This window comes from Pelophylax lessonae (assembly GCF_965119305.1).
Source record: "Pelophylax lessonae genome assembly, chromosome: 1".
In the NCBI taxonomy this organism is placed as follows: Eukaryota; Metazoa; Chordata; class Amphibia; order Anura; family Ranidae; genus Pelophylax; species Pelophylax lessonae.
This window is the reverse complement of record NC_138768.1, coordinates 500,738,599-500,750,636: the sequence shown is the minus strand read 5'-3', so window position 1 is coordinate 500,750,636 and position 12,038 is coordinate 500,738,599. Positions and strand designations below refer to the sequence as shown.

The 12,038-nt window shown below is 43.6% G+C and overlaps 1 protein-coding gene across 2 annotated transcripts in view; it reads right to left on the bottom strand.

The window, feature by feature from the left end:
- GAK (cyclin G associated kinase) overlaps positions 1-12,038 on the bottom strand; it is a 191,091-nt gene that overhangs the window by 115,805 nt on the left and 63,248 nt on the right. For both annotated transcript variants that reach the window (XM_082248017.1, XM_082248016.1), the window contains exons 7-8: positions 8,550-8,639; positions 2,575-2,710 (exon numbers count right to left, since the gene is read on the bottom strand). In XM_082248017.1, the coding sequence (XP_082104143.1) occupies positions 2,575-2,710; positions 8,550-8,639 (226 nt within the window). The remainder of the gene's footprint in view (positions 1-2,574; positions 2,711-8,549; positions 8,640-12,038) is intronic.

Sequence of the window (12,038 nt, the reverse complement as noted above, 5' to 3'; positions counted from 1 at the left end):
CAGACGCGCAGGCCGGGTACCCGGATGGTCCCGCAGAGCTAAAAAGGGCTGGTGCCCCACACAATAATGGTGTTAAGACTGTCATTAAAAAATGAAGCGCCCATACAGCGCCATTGCTTCCAATGGAGGCGCCAAGCTGTCCACATGGCCTAGCAGGCCGCGGCCTAAATTTGTGCGGAGGCCCAGCCACAAGTGCACGGATCCCAGCCCAGAAGATGCCAAAAGAAAGAGTGGGGGCTTCTGCTTTACACACTGGGGCCACCCCTTAACGAAGGCTTCGACTCGGCCACGCGGCCTAGATTTTTGTGGGCGCCCAGCCGCTTGGACCCGAGCCCCAGAGCAGCTGACCACCCAGGGGCAGCGGAGGGGAGGGCAGATGCCCCTCAACGGAGGCATTTGACTTGGTCGCACGGCCTAGTAGGCCACAAGTCGTGGCCTAGACTTTTGTGGGTGACCAGCTGCTTGGACGCGAGCCCCAGAGCAGCCGACCACCCAGGGGCAGCGGAGGGGAGGGCAGATGCCTAAACAGGAGGCAGCGGCTTCAGCCTCCCTCACAAGGGCCGCCTCACGTAGCTTCCGACTAATAGGCCGCAAAGGCGCGGGCTAAAATGTTGTCCGGATCGGGCCGCATGAGGTGCGTACCCGTGCAGAGCTAAACTATCTGCTCCCACAGCCCATCAACCGCCACAGGGAGCCCAGAGGACATCCATGCCCTAGTCACCCCAGGGTGGCACTGAAACCCTGCTCCATCCCCTGTTACGCACCAGGAAAAACCCGGTCAGCAGCAACTCCAACCAGCCCTTCTGCAACAGCAAAAGGCAGCTCATAACCTCACCTGGGGGGGGGGGGGGGGGACGAGAGACCCACAGTGACCACCAAAATATTAGAGGGGCTGCAGGGAAGTAGGGGGACCCAGGGTTCCCACCGTCCCAGAGAGGGGCCCACGTCCACCCCAAAAACCCCCAGGGGTAGAGGGAGGACAGCTACTTACCATACCAGGAACAGGGTGGGCACCACGCCAGACAGACCACTGCTCCATTGTAACATTGGTGCCAGGTCGTATGCGTCCTTGCTAGACGTTTAACTCGCAAGTTAGCCTTCGTCCAGTGGGGCTATGTCGGAGCCGACCTAGCGCAGAGCTGCGTTCTGCACGCAATCGATGGCCAGACTGGGGGGACCTTCTGGATCTAGATCAGGGGTGTCAAACTCCATTTTATTGCGGGCCACATCAGCATTATGGTTGCGCTCAAAGGGCCGGATGTGTCTAAAAGACAAGATGTCCAGAGCAGCAAACCCCCCCCCCACATCAGATTTCAAGAGTCCCCAAACCTCCCTTACATCACAATGCAACCCACTTACCTGCTGCCTGGAAGAAGCGGGGGTAGGAGCTGGGAAGCAAAAGTTTAGGTCTGGAGGAAGGCGGGAGTCAACTGCCTGAGTCTGCTGAATACTAAGATCAGGGGAGGAGGATTCAAGGGGGTCTGTGGCTGCACAGAGAGGTGTAGGATCTGTAAGAGGAGTTCTGTCCTTTCTGCTGCCAACTGCTGAGACAGGGGCAGAGAGGACCCTCTACGTGGCTGCACAGAAAAATAAAGGATCTGGCAGAGGAGTTCTGTCCTCTTTTCTACTGCCAACTGCTGAGACAAGGTGGGGGCGGAGATGAAGGGGATGCCACAATTGCAGGAGAGGTGCGAGGGTAACATGAAAAAACTGAGTGCCTATAGCGGAGAGTGGGTGCATTCCCCCCCGGGACTGCCCATAGGAGTAGTCAAGCTTTTTCCTGCCTAGTGTCCTACTCCTGTAGGTATTATAAGGCAGTATAACCAAGTGGTTAGGAAGAATCAGGAGCGGTGTCTGTCAATGAATGAAAGAGAAATGACAGATTACATTTTATTTGTCCATAAATCAAATGTAACATTAAAACTTTTCTGCATTTTCATAAACTATTCTATATTATGAAACAATTTGATCATGTGGTTGTTCTATAAAACTGAAGGTAAGGGAGTTGTTGTCTATACCAAATGGGTTGTTTTCTTTTTTCTTGCCTTCCCTCAAAAAGACACTTGTGATCATACAGGTTACTATAGGTAACTAGGAAATACTTTTTCCTAGGAATAGGACTACTTTGCCTTTCCTATACATTTTATGAAGACACCTGTAAGAAGTGAGTTTTCCTTGGGGAAATAGATGAACATAAAACATTTCTTTTCACTTGTAAAAACAAGAATTTACATGTTCTTTAAAAAGACTCAGTCACTAACTTGAAAAACTGCAGGTACAAGTACAGAAAAATCAAGTATTGCTTACTTGCAGTGTTTTTCCTTTCCATAAATCATTTTTAATTGACTTGAAATGGGCTTTTGAATTTGCTAGAAAATATGCCTATTCCAGGAAAGTCAATTCCCTAGCACAGTACCCTCACCTCCTTGCACATCATAAGATTCTTTACTTATGGGACTGTCCAATTATCTTCTGTGCTGGCCCAGCATATCCACCTCTCCCTTCACCTTCCTACATAAACCTTTAAGGCCTCGTTCACACGGGCGTACTATAGCGGTTTAATAGTTCACTCACTAATAAGTCCATGAAAGACCGTGTATCTTATGTCATTCAATGGTATTGAATATTTCCCATTAACGATACGCAGCTTTGATCCATCTTCAAAAGGATGTTGTTTAAAGCAAAGCAGGTATAAAATACAACCAAGTGCCTAAAGGGGAAGAGAGAACAAAAAATTCAGATTTCAGTTCAGATTTTGCTTGCTTGCATGCAAAAATGACACCAACAATGACAGGACATCAGTAAGGAAATACTAAGAATAATGGCTACCTTAAAGTGATTGTTATCCAAAAATAAATAAAGATCCTGTTTCTTTAACCTCCCTGGCGGTCTGATTATGTCAGTATTTTTGAATGTCAAAGCGGTACATTGTTTTGCATGGAAATCTGTTTTATATTGTAGGCCTGTAATTCTTAGGAAAAAAATGTTTTAATAAATTAGCTAAAAATAAAAGGAATAAAACAGTAAAAGTGCAGGCAGGGCACTGGACAAAGCACTAGGGACAAAACTGAGGTGAAATGGTTTGATACAGTAATGTAATCCTAAAAGATTACAAGGTATCATGTCATGTTTTGTGCACTTTTTTGAATTACCCGCCCGGTTCCGCTCCCCTGCATCGCGGCGCTGGCAGGGAAGGGAACCCGGAAGACGGATGCCGGCATCGGCCAAATGACACAGCGGGAGGACATCAGGGGTTTGTAGGGACAAGGTAAGTTTAACTACAGGGTAACCCCAAGTGTGGCTCGGGGTTACCGCTTTTGATACTGAAAATTAACCCAAGCCACACTCGGGATCACCACCAGGGAGGTTAAAGCAGGTTATACAGCACAGTGCTTGTGCTGTGTAATTTGGCACTCCGTATCACTTGAAATACCTGGCTGATCCTGACAGTTTCTGCCCTCCCCTCTGTAAACTGACCACGATTTATCATGGCTGCTGGGCACCGACACAGTGGTTGGTTTACATGCTCCCGTCATCCGCTGCTCTCCCGTCTCTCCCCCCTCTCCTCCCTGCCTGTCAGCTAGCGACAGTGCCCGCCTCTCCCCTCCTGCTGCTGGAATAACTTTGAAAATCTTCCATAATCTTCGGTTTCTCATTATGCTAGGTTCTCCTGTCTAAGTTTTATAAAAAAAAATGCTGTTTATACCTGTTTTCTGAGTACAGATTGGCACTCACGTGACCAGCTGGCTCTCTCCTCCTCTCGTCCTGACTGACTTCAGCGGGGGAATCTCTGCCCCACTGGCTGCAACTGTCAGAGGGGGAGAGGAGAGAGGCAGCAGGTCAAGTGATCGCCGATTTGCGCTCTGAAAAGAGGTATAAAAGGGTTTTTGTTTTTTTTATAAATCACAGGGAGACAGGAGAACCTAGCATAACGAGACACAAAGGATTGTATACAATAAGCAGAGTGGGTTAACAGCCACTTTAAGCACATTCCTGTAACTTCAGAAAATGTGCTTTTTGTCAATTCTACTCGAAAAGGAAACCTACTAACCGCTGTAGTTGCTCCAAATAAGTGTGATTATTTTACAATAAGTGAAATGCCAAGAGGTCTAAAGAATTAGAAGACAGGTACATGTAGAATTATCTCTCTACAAAACATTTGCATACATATACTATATTGTCAAGTATTGATGCCTGCTTTTGCACGCACATGAACCTTAATTGAATCCCAGTCTTAGTCCATAGGATTCAATATTGAGTTGGCCCACCCTTTGCAGCCAGAACAGCTTCAAATCTTCTGGGAAGCCTGTCCACAAGGTTTAGGAGTGTGTCTATGGGAATGTTTGTGAGGTCAGGCACTGATGTTGTACGGGAAGGCCTGGCTCACAGTCTCCGCTTTAATTCATCCCAAAGGTGTTCTATTGGGTTGAGGTCAGGCCTCTGTGCAGGCCAGTCAAATTTCTCCACCACAAACTCGCTCATCCATGTCTTTATCGACCTTGATTTGTGCACTGCTCCAAAGCATTTGGTAGAGTGGGGATAATGGTGTGGGGTTGTTTTTCAGGGATTGTGCTTGGCCCCTTAGTTCCAGTGACGGTATCTCTTAAAGAGTCAGCATACCAAGACATTTAGGACAATTTCTTGCTCCCAATTTTGAGGAAACAGTTTGGGAATAGTCCCTTCCTGTTCCAACTTGACTGCGCACCAGTGCACAAAGCAAGGTTCATAAAGACATGGATGAGCATGTTTGGGGAGAAGGAACTTGACTGGCCTGCACAGAGTTCTGAACTCAACCCAAAAGAACACATTCAGAATGCATTAGGGCGGAGACAGTAAACCAGGGCTTCTTGTCCAACATCAGTGCCTGACCTCACAAATGCACTTCTGGAAGAATGGTCAAACATTTCCATGGAAGAATGGTCAAACATTCCCATGGACACACTCCTAAACCTTGTGGACAGCCTTCCCAAAGAGTTAAAGCTGTTATAGCTGCAAAGGATGGGCCAACTTAATATTGAACACTACGGACTAAGACTGGGATGTCATTAAAGTTCATGTGCGTGTAAAGGCAGGCATCCCAATACTTTTGACAGTATAGTGTATACGTGAATTAAAGATAATTAACACTGGCTGGAAAATATATTTTACTTCTATTGGTTTTCTTTGTATATGCACTTTAAATATGAATAATTACTTTAACAATATATGGTTGGCAATTATATTTGATTCACATACATTGTACATATGCAAATGTTTTGAGGAGGGCTGCGTTAAAAACTGAATTTTTGCAAATGTTTTGAGGAGGGCTGCGTTAAAAACTGAATTTTTGTAAAATCTTACTGTAAAATTCCTTTCTCTGAGTCCTCCGACAGTCGCCGCCCACTCATACAGTCTTCACCAATGGGGTATTGACTTCCTCTCCTTAGGAGTAGCTAGGCAAAAGACTTGTTAAAACAAAAGCATTACCATAGACACACCCATGGGGGCTGTCCCACTGGTCCAATACCCCCTCCTGCAATAGCCATCCCAACTCAGTTTGATATCAAAGCAGTATAAAGTATAAAAACCCCAAAAGAGGGGCAGGGGCGGTGACTGTCGGAGGACTCAGAGAAAGGAATTTTACGGTAAGATTTTACAAAAATTCCGTTTTCTCTTACGTCCTCCGACAGTCACCGCCTATTCATACAGTCTTCACCAATGGGGATGTCCCAAAGCAGTGTAGACATGAGGGGTGGGAAACGCAACCATCAGAAAAGGCAACGCAGTACCCATATCAGAGAAAGGAACCTTACAAGAGCAGCAAGGGAACCTTCTGGGTAACAAAAAAGGCTCAACAGGAGCAAATAACCCAGGAAAGCAAATAACCAAGGGGTAAAACAACCCCAACAGCCAGGGACCCGCAATAAAATCTGGGTCCCCTACTGGACTGCCGCACAGAGAACTTTGCGGCCAAAGGAGGCATCAGCTGATGCCAGAACATACATTTTTTTGGTAGAATTTTGATAAGGTGTGCACTGACGCCTTGCACACCTGGGCCACCGAGGCCTGATGCCGGAAAGCCCAGGACGCACTTACCGACCTAGTAGAATGCGCCTTGACAGGGAAGGGTGGTACCCTTCCCCTCAACGAATAGGCCTGAACAATTGTCTGTCTGATCCATTTTTCAATGGTCGCCGCAGACGCAGCCATAACCTTCCGAGGTCCCTCAGGAAGGACAAAGAGGGAATCTGAGTTCCGAAAGGATTCAGTCACGACAGGTAAACCCTGATCGCCCTGACAACATCCAAAGAATGCAAAGCAATCTCCTTAGGATGCTTAGGATTCGCACAGAGCGAAGGTAAGACAATGTTCTCATTGAGGTGAAAATCCACCTTTGGAAGAAAGGACGGGTTTGGTCGCAAGACCACCTTATCCCTATGAACCACCAGGTAAGGGGAGCGGCAGGACAAGGCCGCCAACTCCGACACTCTGCGAGCAGAAGTAATCGCCACCAGAAAGGCAACCTTTTTAGATAGCAGAGATAAGGAAATTTCCCTGATGTTTTCAAACGGGGAATGTTGTAACACGGACAGAACCAAGTTCAAGTCCCATGGAGGCAGAGGCTCACTTCTAGGAGGGGCCAAGTGACGCACACCTTGAATGAAGGTGCGAACCAAAGAATTAGACGCCACGGGGCGCTGAAAAAGAACAGCCAGTGCAGAAACCTGGCCCTTAATCGTAGCCAACGCAAGGCGCTGGTCTACACACGATTGGAGGAAAGCCAACACTCTCGCCACCGAGTATGAACGAGGAGCGAAGCCCCTGGACTCACACCAGGCAAAATAAGCTTTCCAAGTTCGTTATTAAATCTTACCAGACAAGGATTTTCTAGCCTTGATTAAGGTAGGAATGACCTCTGAGGAGAGACCCCTGTTTCTCAGGACCTGGCTTTCAACAGCCATGCCGTTAAAGCCAGCGACTGTAAAGCAGGATGGAAGATCGGTCACTGAGACAGAAGATCTTCCCGTATTGGAAGGCGCCATGTAAAATAGAAGAAGGCGGCTGAGACTGTAGCCCCAGCACAGGGAAGCCTGACTACTCCTGAACTAGGTAGAAGACAAACTGAGTTGGGATGGCTATTGCAGGAGGGGTATTGGACCAGTGGGACAGCCCCCATGGGTGTGTCTATGGTAATGCTTTTGTTTTAACAAGTCTTTTGCCTAGCTACTCCTAAGGAGAGGAAGTCAATACCCCATTGGTGAAGACTGTATGCGTGGGCAGCGACTGTCGGAGGACATAAGAGAAATAGAGATTTATTTTTTTTGTGTGTTTGGTGATTCACAGGTGTAAAAGCTGTTTCTAAAGTATATAGGTTAGAGTATTTGAAAGGGGGAAGCATAAGATTATTATTTTACAGGATTTATATAGCACCAACAGTTTATACAGCTCTTTACAACGCAAGGGCAGAAAGTACAATTACAATACAATTTAATACTGTAGGAATCAGCGAACCCTGCTCATTCGAACTTACAATCTAAGAATAATATTTGTTGGACATATTTGTTGGACATAAAGAGTTAGATTACAGCTTAAAGCAGAACAGCCCTTGGAATTGCACATTTATACTAATATGATGGGTCACTTGCAAACAAGCCTGTTTTCAGCACATTGGTCTGGCTCTGCGTTTACATCCTGCTTTGTTATGAACAACTTCATTCATAACTAAAATGGTAAAAAGTTAGTAGCTGGTGTTACTATCATAACAGAATTTTACAAGAGTTTCAAAAGGGGAAAATTATGAGCAAACTTCTCTATATACATGAGCAAGAATTTGCCCATTGTTCTTTTGTTTGAAATGATCCTAAGAGAGGAGTTATAAAGGTATGCAGTTGGACTTTACTAAATGAGTTTACACTATGGACTATTCAATTAACTTTGCAAAGAATGCCATTGAGAATGCCATTGTCATTGTAGACTGTAGAGACGATTTTCTGGCCCGCATACAGATTGCGTGAAGAATGACAGGAGGTGTTTAGCATTGATGATGAAAGAAAAGGGAATGTGAAAAAGAATTCACATTAAGTGCTTAATGACCAACATGTATATATGGACATAGTGAGGTAGCAAGTACCCCGCCTTGTGGGTCTTTGTAGTGTGGGAATGTGGCTTGCTGGGAACCAAATATCTGCTTTAATATCCGCTTCCCCTGTCCTGTGTAAGTCACTGCTAGAACGACTTGGGGTACAGAGGGCTTCCTTTTCTTGATCTTGTGAACAGACTGTCAAGGGAGGGAGGGAAAGGTAGCCATGTGCTGCTAAGAAGAGAGGCTAGGCAAATCACAGATTTGTTTTACAAACTATAGGAAGGTTTTTGAGGGCTGCAGTTCTTTGCTGGGGTACTTTTTCAGATAGGTTTCATACTGTATTGTTTGTTGTTGGTAAACTTAATTTAGGTTTCATATTTGTGTATTGCTAGCCCCTTCCTTCGATAATTCATCATTTCAAAAAACTTTAAACTTGTCATATTAGGTTGCATTACCAAGTGTAAAAAGGCAGCAAAGCTATACTTACCCATATGTCTTGCTTTTCTCCAATTGGAAAGTTTGAATACAAGTCTATAATTTCTGGAGTTCTATACATTGGAGTGGTATTTCGAGTCACCTGAAAGCAAAAACACAATAATATTTTGTATTATTCACAAATGTATAGTTTAACGTAGTTCGAATGTACTTAAGAAACGACAACTGCGGCTCCTTTCCCAATGGCAATATAATGGTATAAACATTATACTCACATCATTTGTAATACAAATATCTTTGCCATTCTGAAGCTTCCCATCAACCATTTTGCATATTATTTTATATATACTGTGATCCTGTATTTGCCAAATATGCTGCAGAAATCTCCCTCCACTACTAAGTCTGGCTGCAGCCATTTTAACTGTGGGTAGCTGAAGCTAACTGTAGAGCAATTTGAAAAATCAGTTACGACGATAAGTATTCAGCCTTATGTGGAGATGTGCTTGTTGGGATTGGTAAACCCCTTGGCCCTTACAAAGGTGATCCGAACTCGCCTAACTCTATTGTTTTACTTTGCTAGGAAACTGATTATTCTTTCATGGAAAAAAATTCAACTGCCACGACTATTACAACCTGGAAGGCATGGATTCATAAAGCCTTGCCTATTTATAAGGCCACATATGCCAGTAAAGGGGTGCCAGCTTAATTTGATAAAGTATGGGAAGACTGGGTGAATGATATGTCTGCTCTATTAGAGAGAGAGCTAAATCTCTTTGGGTAGGTAAATAGCCTATAGCAGTGATGGCGAACCTTGGCACCCCAGATGTTTTGGAACTATATTTCCCATGATGTTCATGTATTCTGCCATGTAGTGGAGCATCATGGGAAATGTAGTTCCAAAACATCTGGGGTGCCAAGGTTCGCCATCACTGGCCTATAGCATCAAAGTGCCTTATGTATATGTTCCTCTTGCAATCTTATGGGGATAAGTATGTGATTATAACAATGTGAATATAAGATATGTCTGTACATTATTATTTTTTTTTTTTTTAGGTGTTTTAGCCAAATACACGATAACTGGCATCTAAAATTTCCTTTTATGTGGATATGATGCTTGTTCTGGTCTTGGAATTACTCTTTATTCCCATCAGAGCTGTGTGGACCACTTGTGCTGTTGCAGAACAATGTTTGTGGTTGTTTACTGCATTTGTCATGTTTTGTAATACACAGAATTTCCAAAAGAAAAAAAAAAAAAAAACTGCAGTGTGATAAAGTAAATTCTCTATTTCTCAATTTGTATGGTATGTGGTATTCTCCAACAATCAAAATTCTCTGACTCACATTATGGGTTGCCATCTTACATTCTGCCAAAGCTCTCATTAATGCAGAGCCAAAGAATCAGCATCCTAAATTATATTCCTTTATTTTAAAGGAAAAAAAAAGGGACAGAATATTGACTATGTAGGCCAATTGGACATAAGGACAAAGCGAACAAAAAATTAGGACTATATCTTTTCTTACCTCATCATGACTACCTATCACAGTTTTAGAGGCCATGAAATACCAAGACAGCCCAAACCCCCCGCCCCCCCCCCCCCCCCAAAATGACCCCTTTTCGGAAAGTAGACACCCTAAGCTATTTGCAGAGAGGCATGTTGAGTGTTTTGCAGATCTCACGTTTTGTCACAAAGTTTTCGAAATTGAAAAAAAGAGGAAAAATAATGAATTTTTCTTCATTTTCCAAGAAAAATGAGAGCTGCAAAATACTCACCATGCCTCTCAGCAAATAGCCTGGAGTGTCTACTTTGCAAAATGGGGTCATTTGGGGGGGGGGGGGGGGTTGTGCCATCTTGGAATTTCATGGCCTTCAAAAGTGTGATATGTAGTAGTAAGGAGTGAAATCAACAATTTACGCCCTTAGAAAGCCTGAAGGTGCGGATTGGTTTTGGGGTCCTGTACGCGGCTAGACTGCCAAAAAGTCTCACACATGGGGTATCCCTGTACTAAGGAGAAGCAGCAGAATGTATTTTGGGGTTGCATTCCACATATACCCATGGCATGTGTGAGCAATATATCATTAAGTGACAACTTTGTGTAAAAAAAAAAAAAAACAAAAAAAATAATAATTTAAATTTTCCCGAAACTTGTGGCAAAATATAAAACTATTCCATGGACTTACAATGCCTCTCAGCTAATAGCTTGGAGTGTTTACTTTGCAAAATTGGGTCATTTGGGGTGGTTTTGTGCTATCTTGAAATTTCAGGGCCTCTGAAACTGTGACGGGTAGTGCGGAGGTAAAATACACAATTTACGCCATTAGAAAACCTGAAGCTGGGGATTGGTTTTCGGGCTCCCAAAAAGTCTCACACATGTGGTATCCCTGTACTCAGGAGAAGCAGCAGAATGTATTTTGGGGTGTCATTTCACATATACAAATGGCATGCGTGAGCAATATATCATTTAGTGTCTACTTTGTGTAAAAAAAAAAAAAAAATTTGTCACCTTCCCGAAACTCAGGGCAAAATATAAAATACTCCATGGACTCAATATGCCTCGCAACAAATAGCTTTGGGTGTCTACTTTTCAAAAAGGGGTATAATTTGGGGGGTGTTTGAACTGTCCCGGCATTTTATGCTCACACATCACCCACTCTTCTAACCACTTGAAAACCAAGCCTTTTCTGTGACTTTTTGTTTACATGAAAAAATATTTTTTTTTTTACTAGAGAATTACTTTGAACCCCCAAACATAATATATTTCTTTAAAGCAGAGGCCCTACAGAACAAAATGGTGGATGTTGCAAATTTTTTGTCACACGGTAATTGCGCACAGATTTTCAAAACGCAATTTCTGTGAAAAAAATTAATTTTTTTTTAAATTTACTGCACAAATACACTATATAATTCCAAATTGTTTGGTAAAATTTAAAAGATGAACTTATGCAGAGTACATAGATACCAAACATGACATGCTTTAAAAATTGCGCATTCCTGTGCAGCTGCAACAAACTACGTACATTTTTAAAAGTCTTTACAGGTTACCACTTTAGACTTTCAGAGGAGGTCTACTGCAAGAATTACTACCCTCGACCTGGCGTTCACGGCGATACCTCACATGCATGCTGCAATTGCCGTTTACATATGACACTAGACCAACACTGGCGTGCGCCTTTGCGCGCGAGCACGGGGGGACAGGGGGGGCTTGATTTTTTATTTATTTATTTCATTTTGACACCTTTCCTTGCATTTTTTTTTTTAATCATTTTTATTGTTCTCACAGTGAATTTAAATATCCCCTATGATAGCAATCTGTAGTGACAGGTACTCTTTTTTTTAAAAAATTGGGGTCTTTTAGACTCTAGATCTCTCCTCTGACCTTAACGCATCTGACCACACCAAAATTGGTGTGATGAGATGCTTTCCCAATTTCCCAATGGCGCTGTTTATTTCTGGCGACTCAGAAGTCATGAAATGCTCGTATTTTAGGCCATAGAGATGATTGGAGCCATTCTCATCTCCAATCAGCTCTATGGTTAGATAAT